The 19,221-nt window shown below is 42.3% G+C and overlaps 1 protein-coding gene across 2 annotated transcripts; it reads left to right on the forward strand.

The window, feature by feature from the left end:
* Window positions 1–251: 251 nt before the first annotated feature.
* Window positions 252–14,203, forward strand: LOC138947664 (CDK5 regulatory subunit-associated protein 3-like). Of its 2 annotated transcripts, none has more exons than XM_070319191.1 (14): window positions 252–295; window positions 662–741; window positions 1,190–1,321; window positions 2,001–2,101; window positions 3,646–3,694; window positions 4,064–4,152; window positions 6,349–6,438; window positions 6,819–6,955; window positions 8,307–8,469; window positions 10,352–10,456; window positions 10,967–11,021; window positions 11,468–11,553; window positions 12,055–12,257; window positions 13,334–14,203. In XM_070319191.1, exons 2-14 carry the CDS (start codon window positions 699–701, stop codon window positions 13,575–13,577), a joined length of 1,497 nt encoding a protein of 498 aa, XP_070175292.1. In that variant the 5' UTR covers window positions 252–295; window positions 662–698; the 3' UTR covers window positions 13,578–14,203. The 2 variants fall into 2 exon arrangements, with proteins under 2 accessions (XP_070175292.1, XP_070175293.1); XM_070319192.1 differs by having other exon boundaries at window positions 8,310–8,469.
* Window positions 14,204–19,221: the final 5,018 nt, after the last annotated feature.

A 19,221-nucleotide genomic window follows, 5' to 3' on the forward strand; every position in this document is an offset into this window, starting at 1 on the left:
AGTTGTATTGATTGAAGCCGAAAGAAATTAAGTCCGTAAGAAAACAATAAAAGAATATAAGATAGATAAAAAATAAAAAATAAACAACAACAACAACAACGACGACGACGGTGATAACGACGATGACGACGACGATGCTCTCCCTCCCTTCCTTTGCAAAGCTGTCGAAGTTGTTATCTGCATATAGTTTATCGATGAATGTAGGCAGTTTGCAAAATGTTGAACTTCTTGCTTCAGCCAGTTGACGTGTACAAGGGAAACCACTCGCGCTACCGATCAGTGCTTGTCGCATATGGTTTGTTTTGGTGCACGCTTTTACGGTTTAACTGCCAAAGACCCATGTTTATCGTGTGTTTTTCGTATCGTTAGTACACAAAACAGCAAATCTGTTTTCCATAGAACTAAGCCTCTAAGAGCTTTCAAAGCGAAATCAGCAAATGTGTTCTCTGAACAGCTGCCTACTCATCACCTCATAGTGATAGTCAATAAGTCATACAGTGATACACCATTTGTTGTTTAGTTCTCGTGATTTGCCAGAAAGTAGATTCAGTATAACCCGAGGTGAACCATTGGTGATTTTTGTGAAATCAGCATGGCATAAATTTGGTGTATTGTGTTTTATTGTGCTGCATATAATTTATAAATTACTTTTTTTTTGCAGCGCCATTATCAACGCTGAGGAGGCTGTAGGATTCAGAATGGAGTCTCTGCCTATTGATATTAATTACAATAAGCTTCTGGGTAAGAGATGGAGAGAGAGAGAGAGAGTGCGTGTATGTGTGTGTGTGTGTGAGAGAGAGAGAGAGAGAGAGAGAGAGAGAGAGGACAATTGCTAATGCTATTACTTTTTGTGACCTAGAATACACCTATTGGCATGATCAGTATTAATTATTATGCATAACAGAAGATTTCTACTTTTTGTTTGATCAAGATTCTGAGTGATCAATGTGTTTTCGTTTTGTATACATTTATGACTATGACTATGAGGAATTGAACAACCATTTGCACTGGCAAAAGCTTTGTGCAGTCCTAGTCCTACTCCTAGAATGAGCGTGATGCCTTTCATTGGCTTTGTATACATTTATTTGTGTGTGTGTCTTTGTGCCTGTGTGTATGTGTGGCAATGGCATTTTGTATTGTATTGGTTATTGTTTAAATGAGAGGTGATTGAGGCATGTTTGTTGTGCAGACTGGTTGATCAACCGGCGTCACTGTGGTCAGCAATGGCAGCCACAGGCAGCGGTCATCCGACAGAAGATCATCCGTTGCGTGGAGAACATGGGTGATGACCAGGCAGCACAGGGTTTCTCGGAGCCATCGGGTAAACATTGTCTGTTTTATAAAGTTTATCTTCAGTGCTAGATTTCTGGGATGTAAATGATCTTTTTTTGAATTTTGTTTTTACCTCAGTCGCATGCAGGTTGCTTCAACCCTTCGTTATTTGCCTGTTATTTTTTTTAATATAAAGTCTCTTTAGCTTCTACATGTATGCCTTTTAATTTAAACCAACCAACTAAAAACATACACACACACACAACACAACACAACAACACAACACAAGATGAACATGGAACAGTCATTTAAAAGAAACCTACAGTCTTTGAGTAGTGACACTGAGTAACAGTCAGCCTCCCTCTCTCTAGTTCGCTCTCGTCCTTGCCACCCTTTTTAAGACTGGATTTTTAAAATTTAGAATTGAACAAGTTGTGTAGTAATCGTGTCTTCTTTGTCTGGCTGGCTTACTGTCTGTCTGTATGTGTGTGTGTGTGTGTGTCACTGTGTGTCTCTCTCTCTCTCTCTCTCTCTCTCTCTCTCTCTCTCTCTCTCTCTCTCTCTCTATCTCTCTCTATCTCTCTCTCTCTCTATCTCTCTCTGTCTCTTTCTCTCTCTCTCTCTCTCTCTCTCTCTCTCTCTCTCTCTCTCTCTCTCTCTCTCTCTCTCTCTCTCTAACTATTGCAGAGAGATATTAAAAAAAAAAGTGGATCTGATGATTGTTTCAGAGGTGACATACTTCCAGATCAAAGAGCTGCTTGCCCAGTCCAAGGACACCGAGTCGGGCAAGAAGAACTTCTTTGGTCAGTACTCCTCACAGAACATGCAGGTCAGTGGACATTTCTGGGTTTGCTTTCACTTTCAGTGTCATTTTTCAATGATTACTGTCTTCTTTTCAAGCTATGCGAGCACATTCCTTCTTCTTTCTGCCAAAAAGGATTACAATGTCAGTCAAGCGGAATTACATGTCAAAACCTTTCCTGATCTTGGAGGTTTCCAAAAATCACTTATGAATGTGACACGCAGCTCCAGAACAGCGCCAAGCCGGAGGACGTTGACCATCTCCTGGGACCCATCTCCAGTTGTTTCACTGACATCAAGAACTGGATGACTGAGAACAAGTTGAAGCTGAACGGTGAGAAGACGGAGGCCCTTCTCGTTGGAACACGACAGAAGATTGCTTCCCTCACTGTGACCGACCTCCAGCTGGATGACGCGACTGTTCCATTCTCCCCTGCTGTCAAGAGCCTTGGCGTCTTTTTCGACTCCACTCTCTCCATGCAGACACACATCTCCTTCATCATCAAGACCTGCTTTTTCCACCTACGACGCATCGCCTCCATCCGTCGCTACCTCACCCACGACGCCTGTGTCAAGCTGGTTGTTTCCCTCATCTTCAGTCGTCTGGACTACTGCAACTCCCTTCTGGCTGGCCTCCCCGCCTCATCCATTCATGGCCTACAACGAGTCCAGAACGCTGCTGCCAGGCTGACGTTGAGGAAGACGAAGCGAGACCACATCACCCCCCTACTTCGCTCCTTGCACTGGCTCCCTGTCAACACCCGAATCTCCTACAAACTGTCCACTCTCGTCTACAAGTGTCTCAACGACTCTGCTCCCGAGTACCTTCAATCCTCCCTGGACCTGTACACCCAGCCCTCCGACCGTCCCCTTCGTTCTGCTGCTGACCCACTCCGCCTTCACATCCCTCGCTCGAAACTCACATCTGCTGGTCAGCGTGCATTCCCATCCGCGGGCCCCTCCGCCTGGAACTCCCTGCCGCTTGAGCTTCGCCAGAGCCCCTCTCTTGACGCGTTCAAGAGTAGGTTGAAGACTCAGTTCTTCCCGTAGCTGGCGGCCACTTTCATGTTCGACGTGATGTGTTGTGCCCCAAAAGACATTCTTGTGCTGTGCTCTGTGAGAGGTGTTTTCTTTGTGTTTAATATTATTTTGTTTGGACCTAGCTATTGATGTGTACATTATTGTTAAACAGTTGTTTGTTGTATGTTTATCAGGGTTTGCTAGTGTGTGATAGGGTTCGTGTCCGTCTGTAGATGTTAGTTTCTTTGTTAGTCCTGTGTTGACAACTCTTCGACAAGCGCTTAGAACTGTACCCACGGAATACGCGCAATATAAGCTTCATATTGATTGATTGATTGAATAAATCTAGCTCTTCATATCAGTTTGATGTTTTTTATTTGCATATCAGTTTGATATTTTTGTGTGGTTGTTAGATGCTAGTATCTTACAGCAAATTTCATGGAGTAAATTAGAAGAAAAAAATGTAGACTGATTATGTTTTATAATTTTTTATGTTTTTTATTTTGCAACATGTTATGTCAGATATTTTTATTTTTCCTTTAACTGTTTCAGGACTGGGCAGAGATCATCAAACTTTATGAAAGAGATGGTGTTAATCTTGGTAAGTAATTGAGTACATTTCCTTTGAAAGACATGTATGTTTGTGGTGTGTGGTTTTCATCTTTGTGAGGGCTGTAACTTTCATTCTGTGTTGATACTCACAATATCAGACAGCAAATCAAGGTAAATGTTGGTTATCAAACTCTTTAAGAGAGAGTCAATGCATTTGTTTTTATTTTGTATTCTAGTTTTTACTAGGGCTGAGGAAAATCTATATCATTGTTAGTATCATTGTTGTGTGGGTGAATAAATAGTCATATAAAGACATTGAACCATTTGTTTTCCTTAGGATAGATACAAAAAAATGTTTTACTAACTCTGTTTTTTGTAGATCTTATAAATTGGCAAATATCTTTGTATGATTTTTCAGCGGAAACAACACAGACGATAAGCCGGTATGTGAATTATGAAATTCCGGCTGTCAAGAAACAGATTACCAAGTGTCAACAGTTGCAGAAAGTAAGTGTTACTGGCCTGGTGCTGTTCTTTATATTTACGTATACATGACAAGTGCTTTTCGGGTCTTAGCATCCCTGTTGCTTTGAATTTAACAGCATGTTCACTGGTTCAGGGGAAAGAACTGTATTTCTTGAATGGGCATGTGCTTGTCTCCCATATGTGGTAGTTATGAAGATGTTTAAAGGATTGGTATATGAGGCTGTGCCAAAAGGTGCTCTGGGAGACCCCTGTCAAATTTGCACATTGATATTTTGTTTTGTAATCATACATTTTTCCTGATTTAGCCTCACTTAGCTTAAAAGTATATCAAAGATACAACATGCACAACATTAAGGTGCATGTTGGCCTTTGAAAGGGTTAAAATACAAAATAATTACAAGATCCAGGTCCGAATGTTGATCCGGAAGTGGGGACATTTTAGGGGACCCACAAACAACGATTTTTTGTTTTTTATCTTTCAAGTTGAGAGTCATTTTTTTGTAGATGGGTGAAAGAGGAGAGATTCAGCTTTTTAATCAATGTAAAAAGCAGAACAAAATTCTTCCCGAAATGTGTGAAAAACGGTTTTTTTAAAAGCTGTTACGATCGTAACCTATCATGTCAGATGTCACACCAGCAGAAAAGGTTGACGGCAGTGATTTGCTCCAGAAATCTCTCTAGAAGAACACAGAAACAAGTGCTGCAATCTTAGTTTGACGTTTAGCAACGGTGAAAACAGCACTGATTGTTGTATATATTTTATATCAGGCATGTTTTTTACGGAGTAACTTCGTCATGTCAGAGTGTTTCGATCGAACATTTAATAATTCTGGCCGCGATTTTACTTCTACCGGATGTTTGTCGCATCGCAGTAAAAAGACATTCCTTCCCACAATGCCTTTCGCGCACTTTTCCCTCCAAGATGGCGTCGATAACACGCAGCGGTAAGTATCAGTTCCATGTCAGCTTTTTCTTGTAAGTTGCGGTCAACAGAAAGTTCAACCCGAAAAACAAAAAATACTGAGTGAAAGTTCGAAACCTAAAATAACCTTTGGAACCGTGTTAAACAGTTTACACGGCTATCATATGCAGGAAACAAACTCAAAAATAACAAAGACTGCCTCAAAAGTGTTAAGTCAGGCGTCGATCGAAACTCCTGACACAGATATCAAACTGTCAACCGAAACTTTGACACGGCTTCGCTCGTGTCATGTGGGAACGTTTGGCTCTGGCCTTCATCAGTCAGCACGATATGAGCTAAAAACGGATCAAAATGTCCCTTTCTTTCCACAAACGGGCTAAGTTTGCGATTCCCACCATTACTCTGGCAAAACTGCTAAATTTACATTTACTGTCGGATGCAACACATGACATCATCATTTGTGTCCATTCTAAAAATATGTTACCTCCGACAGATGAATGGTATGGCTGGCAATCTTTTCTCCAGGCATGATCAATGTTATTGTTTCTGACAGCAATGAAAGGACTTCACCAAATGAATAAACTTGGTTTTTGATCAAAACTGTGCTTTGCTGTTCTTGAAATCAAACTGCTAGTAATTGCTATCTGTCGGATGCAACACATGACATCATCATTGCACTATATTGTGTTCAGTTTCTATCAGCAATCAGTACATTTTAGTTTAAACACCTGCTACATGGTTATATAAATGATACAAGTAAAAATTTGCTCAAATGATATAGGTTTACAACTAATTTTACTTGTCTTTCATGTCCATTGTTACATCCGACAGATTCCCAAAAATTACGATTACACATCATTTTCTCAAAGTCGCTTTACTGAGTTATCTTTTTAAGACTGGAATTGTATGTCCAAATGACTATTCTTTCACATTGTGTAAGTGTTGAAATGATACTGTTACTTTTATTTTCTTATAAAATGTCCCCCTCTGACAGAGCACCTTTTGGCACAGCCTCATATACTGTAGAGTAAAAGAACTCAGTATTGTATGTTTTGCATGGTGGGAAAATAAGGTCTTTGACCTGTATTCAGTTGATCTGTTACTTCATCATGTTTTAAGACTTACCTGCAAATCGTATGTGTCAGATGTAATGTCATTTTTGATGGTCAAAACATTTTCGGCTAGATTGAACTGCAGACAGAAGTTCTCCAAACAATGATGAAACATATCAAAGGTTATTGCTTGTGACATGTAATGAAAACAATGGAAATTGATTTTGTTGTTGTATCTTTCAGGAATGTGAGAGAAAGGAAGCTGAATATGCCAACAATGCTGCTGACCTCAGAAAGAAATATGCAGCCTCGTGCAGGCAAATGGGTATTGAGGTAAACCACAGAGCTTCTGATACTCTGCATACTGTCAAATGATTTGCCTGACCTCAAGAAGTGTGAAGAATTAACAAACAAACTAGCAAACCAAAAAGCAAAGCTTTATGATAAATTAGGCTCAGAGTTTAAAGTATTTGGGTTTAAAGTACTGTTTTAGTGTGATTCTTTCTTATCTTTGCAATTAGTCATAACTGATAGTAGTCCAGTCTTGAAGAACATGCTGTTTTAACAGGCATATCTGTACATTTTCTGTAGAAGATAAAGCAATGGTGAAACTTGCATCTGTGCTTAATGAAGATAAAACCTGTTTTGCTAACGAATTCGTGTTTGATGTGCATCAAATTGCGCTTGATCTGAACCATTGAACCATGTCACAGGGGCAGAAAATCAAAACAGAACTGGCAGCGATGGTGCGCGACCTCCCAGCTGACTTTGATCGCATGGCTGCATCCACGCAGGAGCTGGAGGGGGCAGTCAAGTATTATGATGCCTTCGTTAACTTTCTCGTTAACAGGTAGGTGCACTCAAACTGTCAGCATTGTTAAGGCTTGAGTTTTTTATTCCGTGTTGTCTTAACCCCTTCACTGCCACAGTATAACAGGATTTTGGTATTGCTGTGCGCCAGGGCAAATTTTGCTTTCTTCGGTAGGTTCACTAATCTGTTCACTGCTCAATCATTTATTGAGATATCTCTTAGATCTTTGGCATGTGGTTTGCTTACACCCTTGGCTATTATCTGATAACATGATCATTGGACTTTGTTTCACTTTCATTTTCACTTTCATTACTTTATTGTCCCATCGCTGGGAAATTCGGGTCGCTTCCTCCCAGTGGAGCTAGCAGCAACGGAGTCGCGCTACCCAGGTGTTTAGGTGTATACAGCCACCTGCACTTATGGCAGAATGACCAAGGTCTTTTACGTGCCATTGTGGTGACACGGGGGTGGGACATGGCTTCCTTCTCTGGGTCTGCATATAAAGTTGACCTGTGTCCATCCCAGCCCGAATTCGAACCTGCGACCTTCCGATCACAAGTCCAGTGCTCTACCAGCTGAGCTACCGGGCCCCCCTGTGATTGTTATAGTAAAAATCGATATAATGACCATTTTTGTCAAAAATTACAGTTTCCAAACTTTCACACACACACACTGCAGCACGTAAAACGGCAGAAAACACAGCTAAAACTGGTGTCAAACATCAGGTACTCACATTACAGCCCATAACAGTATTCTTCTGTGTGGTAATCCATAAATCACTTCTTGTAGAGCTTCCAGAACACTGTATCATTTGAAAACAGGTCTACGAGTTGATGTCCAACTTTCGGCCGCCATTTTGAATCTTATAGATCGGAAAAAACTTCTAAAAGTGTTTTTACCATGTGGTACTAACTTATCTGAACGGTCAATGGGAAAGAACTGTGTTTAAACCCCTACAAGAAGTTGGACAGTGGTTACCTCCCATTTAGTTTTCACAAATGTCCTGAAAAGTGCTGATGTAAATGCCACGTACCTAGTACGTGTATGGGCGTATGACAAACCAAACATGACCACGTATCTAGTACGTGCTGGGCAGTGAAGGGGTTAAAAGAATGGACGCAGATGAGCTTCCCGGGCCTCCTGTCGACGGCCCCCAAAAGATCAGCCTGGAGAAGGGTCTCTGCCTCCTCAGCCCTCATGTCCCCCCGACGTCTGTCCCAGTCAGGGGACTCATACTGATGATGATGTCTTAAAATATCACCAAGTTCTAATTTTTGACAGTTTTGTTCTGTTTTTCAATATCAATATGGAATATAAAAAGATTGACGTCAATACTGAATTACTTTTCAGACTTTTTAAAATCTATTCTCTATGTCTGTCACTTTCTAAGCAGAGAGCAGAGTGACAGTGTGCCGATGCTGAAGTTCGTGCAGTCACGGGGCAACGTGCGAGTCTATGAGTGGCGCACAGGTAGTCCACCGGAGGTTACGGAGGAACAGAGCATCAAGATTGACCTGTCAGATGAACAGGACCTCACCAACGAGTCGGAAGATGTAAGCCTTGGTGGTTGTTGTTTGTGCAAATTCTTACGTTGGGAACCTGGACACTGTTGTGATACTGTAATGCATCATTACTCTAAACAGACAATCTTAAAGTACAGTCTGATTCCAATGGTTGTGTCTTGCCTGTGTTAAAAAAAACACCTGTGTTACACGACACTTGAGATTGCCACAAGTTCTCAAATGCCGTATAGTTGTGTTCTTTTATTCTACGTCGCCCGTCTTCGCAGCAGCAGAAAACAACTCGTCAAATTGAGTTCGAGGATTTATTCAGCATTCAATACATACAACTGCACATCGTAGCAGAACTCAAAAAGAAGCTTTTTAACATTCAAATCGCGCTGGCATATATAGTAAATACTCAATCTCGAGAATATTCCAGACCGAACATGATACAACTACATTATATGCGAACCGCCCATGGACTAGAATGGTGACGTTCTCTGTGACGTACATCAAAAGGTGCCGACGCCCTTAATCCGATCGAACGCCACGAACTCACACTAAAACAGTATGGTAAACAACTTGTTTTGACAGGACTAGAAAGTTCACCTGCATTCTCGTCCAAGCATAAATATTGTGTTTACAAAATATAATATCGGTACCTTCCCACAAAGTACAAATAAGTCAACTACATGCAACACACAAAACTGAACCAAAGCTCAGCAACGGTAGCGTTTCCTAACAACCTGTAAAGGTAAGTTTGAGGAACATTCAATTGTAGACAACCCAAAACATTCACTAGAACTTTGATCTGTCAGTCTTCTTCTCCTTCTTGTCAATCACACGTCTATACTGTAAGACCGGACAGTCAGACAAAATCTGTCAGTCTTCTTCTCCTTCTTGTCAATCACACGTCTATACTGTTAGACTGGACAGTCAGACAAAATCTGTCAGTCTTCTTCTCCTTGTCAATCACACGTCTATACTGTTAGACTGGACAGTCAGACAAAATCTGTCAGTCTTCTTCTCCTTCTTGTCAATCACACGTCTATACTGTTAGACTGGACAGTCAGACAAAATCTGTCAGTCTTCTTCTCCTTGTCAATCACACGTCTATACTGTTAGACTGGACAGTCAGACAAAATCTGTCAGTCTTCTTCTCCTTGTCAATCACACGTCTATACTGTTAGACTGGACAGTCAGACAAAATCTGTCAGTCTTCTTCTCCTTGTCAATCACACGTCTATACTGTTAGACTGGACAGCCAGACAAAATCTGTCAGTCTTCTTCTCCTCCTTGTCAATCACACGTCTATACTGTTAGACTGGACAGTCAGACAAAATCTGTCAGTCTTCTTCTCCTCCTTGTCAATCACACGTCTATACTGTAAGACTGGACAGCCAGACAAAATCTGTCAGTCTTTAAAGTAGACAAACAAGATACACAACAGACAAGTAATTACGACAGGTGACCACTTATTTCTAGATGTTGCGTCTTGTAAGATGGCAGTAAGCAAAAGGACAAAAGGAATCTGTCTATGTTGTTATCAAGAATCCATGATCCATTGAAAACCAGTGAAGAGATGCTGGTCAAGATTAATACTTGGGAGATTCCTTTATACCTGGAAATGAAAATCATAGATATTTTTGATGTGACAAACAATAACAAGTCTTGGCAGTAGCTCGATTTAGCCCCCTGGGAAATTCACTATCCCACTGAGTGATCCTTCTTCTTTCTGTATGTGATGTCACTTCTGTGGGGTGAAAATGGGACTATGCAATGATTTATTTTTATTTTTTATCATTATTTTTATTTTTTTTATTTTTTTTAACTCACTGCCACTACTGACTAGGCCTGTTGCATGGAGCGTTTTTATGACAGGTGGGAGATGTTTAATTGCAGATTATGACAGCTGGGTGATGTTTGTTTGCAGATTGACTGGGGCGGAGGGGATGATGACAACGGCATTGACTTTGGTGCCGAGATTGACTTCGGCATTGCTGACATCACGGTGGAGGATGGTGGGCAGGAAGAACAGGTCTGTTCAGTGATCCTCCTTTGGAAAGATTTTGTTTTGCAATATTAGTGGAGAACCTCAAAGCAACAAGATTAAATATGCATGTGTGTTAAGTGACTGCTACATGCTAACATCACATTCAGGATGCAAGACAGTATTGAATTAGCAGGGTGGCTTGGCTTACCTTGTGAGGAAAAAAAGGTTATTTTTTTATTTAGTGACCTGTGTATGATCTTTGTTATTGCATTTTGTTTACATTGTTATTCAACAAAGCACAGTCGACTACTGTCACTGCCTACTATGTGTTACACAAGCAACAGTTCTAATTGAGCAGATACGCATTGTTATCTACTCTGGAAGTTTTGGTGATGCAGGTCTGTCAGTGTAACATGCAGATCTGTTTTGCATTTTTTACAAAGAATATATTTGATGAGGTTTCTTTTTCTTTCGTATCTGAAATTGTACATATGCTTGTGTGTAGCTGTGTGTCGTCATGGAAGTGCATTTTGAATGCATGCCTGTGTTTTGCAGGGTAATGGCGACTGGGTGAAAGTGACGGCTGAAGATGCAGCATCACTGCCTGAAGGTAAATAGGACAGCGATAGTATGAAATGTCTGTCGTGCAATAGTGTTTTAATCATCAGGTTCTGAGAGCAGGAATGTGTTTCAAAGCTGTTTTCTTTCCAACCTTTCTCTTGGTGCCGGTTTCGAATCACAATGTGTGCTGTTGCTGATTTCTAGGGATATCAGGCTCAAGTAAATAACAAACAAAAATCCCAGCCCAACCTGACAGTGTCACCTGAAGCACCCCAACCTCCACCCCCATATATATACACAAGGCGTTGTAGTTTTGTGTGATACATTTTATGTCTTTTTCCTTTTGCACAATTCCGGATAATCTGTTTGAAGTCAGTAATTAGTGTTTCTTTTCTGCTCCATTATATGGATTGAATAGACTAACTACTATGGTTGTATGGTTTGCAGAGGCAGGGTTTGCGAGATGAGACTGTTGTAATGTGTTGATGTGTGCAGTGACCGGTGTGGCACGAGGGGAGGATGCCCTGTCCGTACTGGACAACCCCAACACTCGCAACCTCTTCATTGATGATTTGATGGAGGTCAGTTAGTCGACCCATCCCAGTGTTGTTCTATTTCCTGTTCTCTCATTTTCTGTGTGTGTGCGAGAGTGTGTGTGAGAGAGAGAGTGGGTGTGTGTGTGTGCATTTTTGGGAGTGCTTACATTTTCCAATGTCTCTGCTTTTTGACATGTTGTGCTTTAAATACAAATAAGACCTCCGGTAGACCGGACAGACATTGAATCCAACTGGGATTTGCCTATTGCTGATTGTGGGCAATGTCTTTCAACATTTTCGGTCAATATGAGCACTGGGTCGAAGTACCGAAAATGTAACGTTTTCTTTTGTCATAAATTAAGCATTTCCATAACCTACCATTCTTGTTTTTTGGATACTGATCGATACTGTGTGGTGACATTTTGGGTTATTCTCAAGCTAGTGTCTGTCTCTATCACTGACACCATGTCATGTCTGCCAACAGCTGAAGTCGTTCCTGACACAGCGAGTGTCTGTCTCTGTCACTGACACCATGTCTGTCAACAGCTGGAGTCGTTCTTGACGCAGCGAGTGCAGGAGCTGGCGGCACCTGACGCAGCCATGTCCGGCAACCAGTTTCAGGGGGCACCAGCGGACGTGCAGCTGGACGCCTCGGAGGTGGAGGCCATGTTGGACAAAGTGCAGGGCATTGTGGGACAGCTGACCTCTGTACAGATGCAGCACCTCATGTTGATACGCAGCTCCCCAAGGTGAGGGTCACTGTGTGGCAGACATTTAGACCGTCTGCACCGGTGGAGAGACAAGATTCACCAACATTGAATTTGCTTTGTACCAGAAGTTAAATGGAATATAATTTTCAGATGTTTAAATACATGTTAACCCCTTTTTAAGACCCCCCAATTTAAGAGCTATTAAGTCAGGAGCTATTAAGACCTTGCCTTTTCAGATTATTTGTTCATAACCTCTGTAAGTTTACATCCACTTTTAAGATTCCCTCCCTTTAAGACCTGATGTTAGATTTGTGTAGGTTTTATTAGGGGGATCCACTGTATTTCGGTCCAGCTTGTGATCCCAGTTACATCATTTGTAAAGACAGTTATAGGCAGTCACGGCAGTCAGTGGATTGTCCACCCTGGTCTTATTCCTGGTGAGCAGAACATTCTCTTAGCAGTAGTAAAGTGATCAAAAACACTGATGGTTGTCATTTTCTAGGCTCTTGCAGTAAACCCAAGTACTAAATGCAGACTACGAGATGTTGTATTGTGAGGAATGTCATGGGAAGGTCTATAAATGTTTACCAGTTCAACAAATCTTTACAGTCAGGAGCTCGTTCAACAGACTTGTTAAAAATAGATTAATCCTTTGTCTCTCTAAATCAGTGGAAGATTGTTTTCAATCATTTTTATATATTTGTCACTTGTCCACAGATACGTAGACCAACTGCGTGTTTTGCTGCGACAATTTTTTTTTATACATTTGTCATTTGATACGTGGACTGACTGCATGATTGTCTGTGACAATTATTCTTATATATTTGTCATTTGTCTACAGATACGTACGCGGACCGACTGCATGTTTCCCTGTGACAATTATTTTTATATATTTGTCATTTGTCTACAGATACGTACGTGGACCGACTGCGTGTTTCCCTGTGACAATTATTTTTATATATTTGTCATTTGTCTACAGTTACGTACGTGGACCGACTGCATGTTTCCCTGTGACAATTATTTTTATATATGTCATTTGTCTACAGATACGTACGTGGACCGACTGCGTGTTTCCCTGTGACAATTATTTTTATATATTTGTCATTTGTCTCCAGATACGTAGACCGACTGCGTGATTCGCTGCGCCAGACGCTGATCCAGGCAGACAAGCTGGTACTTGCCGGCCAGGAGGCGGCCAGTCGACGTCGTGCTGCACTGGAAGAGGAACAGCAGTTGGAGCCGCGTCTGGACGCCATGAAAAAACATGTTCGCAGTCTGCAGAAACACCTAGAGGCTGAAATCTCCGAGAAGTACAAGGGGAGACAAGTCAACATCATGGGAGAGATCAATATGATATGACGGCTGTGATAGGTACGACTGGCTTTGTTTTAACATTAGTCTGGAAACAATAATGATGTTGAAACCACAGGTCTACAGCAAGAGAGATGTGAACATAATACTACTGTTGCGACCATTCACGGTTCATTGCAGTGAGTCACAGTGCATGTTGATAATTAACAGTGCATTGCAATAATTCATTGCGATTTTTCACACTGTAGTGCAATAATTCTCAGTGCACTGAATGCCTGAAAGTTTGGCCTTTGAAAGGCTAGCTTTCTTTCAGAAACTGAGGAGTCCAGAGTTTTACACGGAAACTGAGTGTCTTCTTTCAGCCCACACTGTGTGAAATAAAAGGTTTTAGGGTTGGGTTTCTGTAATGATTTATGTGCTCTTCATTTATATCTGAATTTATTTATTTCTGAGGACACAAAATATGAAGAATCATCGACAAATTAGTAATGAAAAAACAGAGTTAACTTTTGTTAATGAATCAGTACCATGAATATTATTTGTATAAGCTGGTTGCCCTAACCAGCTTTTAACATTCTGAGCATAAATTAAGCACTTTTGCTGGGTACTCCATGGGTTTATTTTTGATTGATAATTCTCTATGCACAGAATGAAGAATAAATCTGATGCTAATATCTACTATGTGTGTATGTGTGTGCATGGGTTTGCATATATATATATATATATATATATACTAGAGGAATACCCGGCTTCGCCGGGTGAATCGCGAGACAGAGACAGACAGCGTGGCGGTTTGCCGTCTTAGAGCACGTGTTCAACATTTTCATCCACCAGTTTGTGCCCACACAAAGGAAGGCAAGAACATACAGAGAGACAAAAGCCGCCAGACCCCATCACAAACAGAACTCTACAATCCACAGGTGTTGCCTGGCGAGCTAGCTATAAATAGCTGACAACTTCTAAGGCGAACAACTCTGCAGAGTCTGCTGTGAAGGGCGACGGTAGTCTCCCTGTCACACTCGACCCCCTTTGAATGAACTTTGTCCCCAAAGTTCCGAACCAAGCTTAGGTCCCTCCCAGGTTGGTGGAATGGGAAGAGGACGAAAATGATTCAGTGGCCTGAATATTTCATGTCGAGTCCCATCCCTGTCGACGACGCCAAATGTAACCGAGTGCCGAAACACCACAATCACCTTTGAAGGTGAAGTCCACTCAAACGGGATTGGGAATTTTAGAGCTTATTTCTAAGCCCTTGGAAGGAAGGGAGATAAACGCGCAAAACACTGGAGAAGATAAGGAAGAGTTACTGGGAATGGATCTACAGAAAAAACAAAATTGGTTCAGCGCTGCGCGCTGAGAGCACGTGTTGAAAATTCTCATCGACCAGGTTGTGTCCGGGGTCTACCTGAATATGCCCACCAAATTTGAAGCAGATCCATCGAGAACTTTGGCCGTGCATCGCGAACACACACACACACACAGACAGACAGACACAAGCCGTATATATATATAGATGTGTGTGTGTGTGTGGGGTGCACCAAACATCATCTCATTGCTGCAGTTGCTTCTAGACTGATAGCTGCACTGCTCTTGTGCCTTCCAGGTAAATAGTCTTAGCATGTTATGTGACTGGGTGATTAGGCCTGTAACTTGTAAGTCACCAAATGAGCCAGTAAAGGACATGTCAGGGTTATGTACCAAATCCATGAAAGCGTTTTCTCAGTCTTGATAGTGAGGTAAAAACTTTGTGTCGATAACTCGGAGATCATACAATCCCTTTTTGAAGGGTGTCTCAGTACTGGCATAAAGTAGGCAAAGAGTTGTTAGAAAAATGAAACGTTTCTGAACCTTCTCTTCATGTATATGGGTCATCCTGATCTCAGGTCAAAATGAGTTACTTCCCTTCGGGTCTCATTTATTCCTGACTTTTATTCCTTCTCTGGAGAGGAAATCGATTTTTTTACATATTTAGAGCTAGCTTTTCGTAATGTGTTATTAATATAAGCAGGTTCGCGATCGTCGATAATGATTTTTCATGGTGTTGTGTAATTTTTGAATTGCAAAGGAATTGATATGTAAGACAGTTTCAAGCGAGCTATCTTTCGCGGGTGTATTTACTGTGCAAACAACTCTAAATATGGCAAAAGTGTCACGTGATAATCAACTTTGGCTACGAAGCAGACGACACTTTTTCCGTAACTAGTTGGGAGTGATGCAACAATATCACGGTCTCCTTCCCACAGCAGTCTCAAAATTTCGACTTGTTTTGACCTTAGAACGATGTCTTTATCATAACTGTGAAGAACAGAACGGAGATCACTGTCGAAGTCGGCCATTCTACAATCACGTTCGTCTTTCGTCTGTTATCAGAAACATTAGCGAAAAACATATGGGAGATAACTCTGTTTTCTTGTTTTAATAGATTTCCCTTTAATGCGCGTAGTAATTATTCATCCTGTCAGAGAGACCACTGAGCGATAGCGTGGACCGATGATTATCAGAATGGTATATGGGTGAGACCACGTTTTCTTGAATATCGCCCTAAAAGTAAGCCCTTCAGTTTCTGCGACTAGCTAACAGGCCTGTTTGTTCAGCTGAGCACTGAGAACTAAAGTTATTCAGTTTGTAATGTAAAAATTTTTAAAAAAAATCTTGCTTTAAATGAAGTAAATCATTGAAATGATGGAAACAACAAAATAAAACCAAATGGGGAAAAAAAGAAACGCAAACACATGCACACAAGAACATTAAGCCATAGACCTATATTATATCTAAATATAGGTCCCTGATTAAGCTCACGAGGCTGAAAATGAAAGCCCCAACTTTAAAAATATTGCGTATATTTTACCGTTTGCGGTTTGAAGGTTATAGCTACTTAAATTTTAGGTTCCAGAAAGCTAGAAATATTGAGGTACACTTCCACCAGCAAGAGAAGCGGCAGACCGTGCATCCTGCAGGGAAGATCGCCTCAATCTCTGCGCCTGCTGTCCTTTGGGAAACATGGAAGCCAATGCATAGCCCCTCCATAGGAGCATAAATTGATGACGTCACTGCAATAAAGTCTGTGGACTCCATAAAGTCTCTTATTTCTAATGCATGGACCGCGCATAGAGCCTTATGCCATCCAGAAAGTTATAGCAGGCCCCTCCTTCCAATAAGAGTTATGGTTGTACGGGCAGTGTGGTCTTTCGCCGGGCGAAGAGTGTTCAAGGCCTCATCACTCCTGGCTCTCAGCTGTCTGGCTTTAGGCTGCGGAAAGACCTGGTCAGCGTTTGATCCTTGGGAATGTAAGGTGGACCGGCATAGCAGTTCCAACCGCTTCCAACCTCAGTGCCTTCCACTCCCCGGTTCTTGCGTGCTGACGGAGTAGAATTTGCCTCTGTTGTGAACCATCTGAACTTGTCCGGGGCTGGACTTCCTCTTCTGCTGTTGGCAGCGTGAGTCTGAGACAGCTTGGCTGCGTTGTTCACCCAGGCCTTTACAGAATGAGATGCACGTTGAAATGGTTGAAGTGATGGTGAACGGATTGGACTTATTGACGAAGGTGATGTGGATTGGAGGGGTGGAGACTGTGCATTCTTTCTGCTGAGTGGATCGGGTGAGATTGTGTTAGCTGCAGAGCTGGGTTGAGTGAATGAAGACTGGCGATACAGCTTGACACGGGGACGTTTCTGGTGGTCCTGCTTTGCCTGTCTCTCTTCACACTGCTTCTTGTCAATGGCATCTGGTCACAAATAATGGCATCTGGTCACACACAAGGGCATCTGGTCACAAACAATGGCATCTGGTCACAAACAATGGCATCTGGTCACACACAATGGCATCTGGTCACAATGGCATCTGGTCACAATGGCATCTGGTCACACACAATGGCATCTGGTCACAATGGCATCTGGTCACACACAATGGCATTTGGTCATACACAATGGCATCTGGTCATACACAAGGGCATCTGGTCACACACAATGGCATCTGGTCACACACAATGGCATCTGGTCACACACAATGGCAACTGGTCATACACAATGGCATCGGGTCACAATGGCATCTGGTCACACACAATGGCATCTGGTCACACACAATGGCATCTGGTCACACACAATGGCATCGGGTCACAATGGCATCTGGTCACACACAATGGCATCTGGTCATACACAATGGCATCTGGTCACAATGGCATCTGGTCACACACAATGGCATCTGGTCACACACAATGGCATCTGGTCATACACAATGGCATCGGGTCACAATGGCATCTGGTCACACACAATGGCATCTGGTCACACACAATGGCATCGGGTCACAATGGCATCGGGTCACAATGGCATCTGGTCACACACAATGGCATCTGGTCATACACAATGGCATCGGGTCACAATGGCATCTGGTCACACACAATGGCATCTGGTCATACACGATGGCATCGGGTCACAATGGCATCTGGTCACACACAATGGCATCTGGTCACACACAATGGCATCGGGTCACAATGGCATCGGGTCACAATGGCATCGGGTCACAATGGCATCGGGTCACAATGGCATCGGGTCACAATGGCATCTGGTCACACACAATGGCATCTGGTCACACACAATAGCAAATGTTAAGACCAGAGATGAGTGGCCCAGTCTCACATGAAAGCATATAATTTATTGGTATTGCAGTGGGACGAACATCGTCATTATACTTCTGCATAGTTATAAATGCTCACATGAATGTGTATGTGTGTGTGTGTGTGCGTGCGTGCGTGCGTGCGTGTGTGTGTGCGTGCGTGCGTGCGTGCATGCAAGCGTGTGTGTGTGTGTGTGTGTGTGTGTGTGTGTGTGTGTGTGAGGTTCACGTGACAGAGAGGTGACTGGGTAAGGATTGACCACAGATTGTGTAACCTCTTCCCTGACCTCTTCGCGTGCTGCGTTCCGCCTTGCGTCGTCATCTGCACAACACAGTATGCAGTCATTGCACACCGACATCGGGTGATGATGCCAAAGAATTCCGTCAGAAGATCACACATGTTGCATGTAAACAGGCAGACACTTATATGAATTACACTCAACCTATCAATTCAGCTGAACGGCGTATATTATTGTTTTTCTTGATGCTGGCAAGCTATAAGACCTGCCTTAAGTCCTTTATTAAATTGGTGCGATCTCACATATCCTTCCCGCCCCCAAAAACAAATAAAATAATATCTTTTTTTATAATATTCGCCGGTCGACCCTTACCTGGGACGTCATCCGTTTGCGTCATTGATGCCTGTTGTTTGCTCAACTGACGCAGCTGATGACGCAGCCCTGATCCTCTGCGACTGATGTGCTGCACGATGACGTGATGCTGATGACGCATCTCCTGCTGCTGACGTTGACACATGTGACGCTGTGCCGTGTTGCGCTCCACTGCTCGCTTTTCTCGCGGACTTTGCTGCATACCGGGTGGGTTGGTACCGGGTGGCTGGCCACCCCGCTCAGCCATGCTACTTGTGTGTACGTTTCGCCTACAATTCTTTTCTCTGCACATTTTTGGAGGGCGAAAGTATATATTTTTATGTTGGTTATGAAAAACCCAGGACTTTACGGCTTTTTTTATGTTCAAGAAACTTGCCGCACTAACGTAACAGTGAAGACTCTGAGAGTTTGAAGGTTTTTATTCCGGAGCATTCCTCTCGAAAAAAATTGACTTTCTAAAAGGGAATAGA

Source organism: Littorina saxatilis, linkage group LG14, assembly GCF_037325665.1.
Source record: "Littorina saxatilis isolate snail1 linkage group LG14, US_GU_Lsax_2.0, whole genome shotgun sequence".
NCBI classification, from domain to species: domain Eukaryota; kingdom Metazoa; phylum Mollusca; class Gastropoda; order Littorinimorpha; family Littorinidae; genus Littorina; species Littorina saxatilis.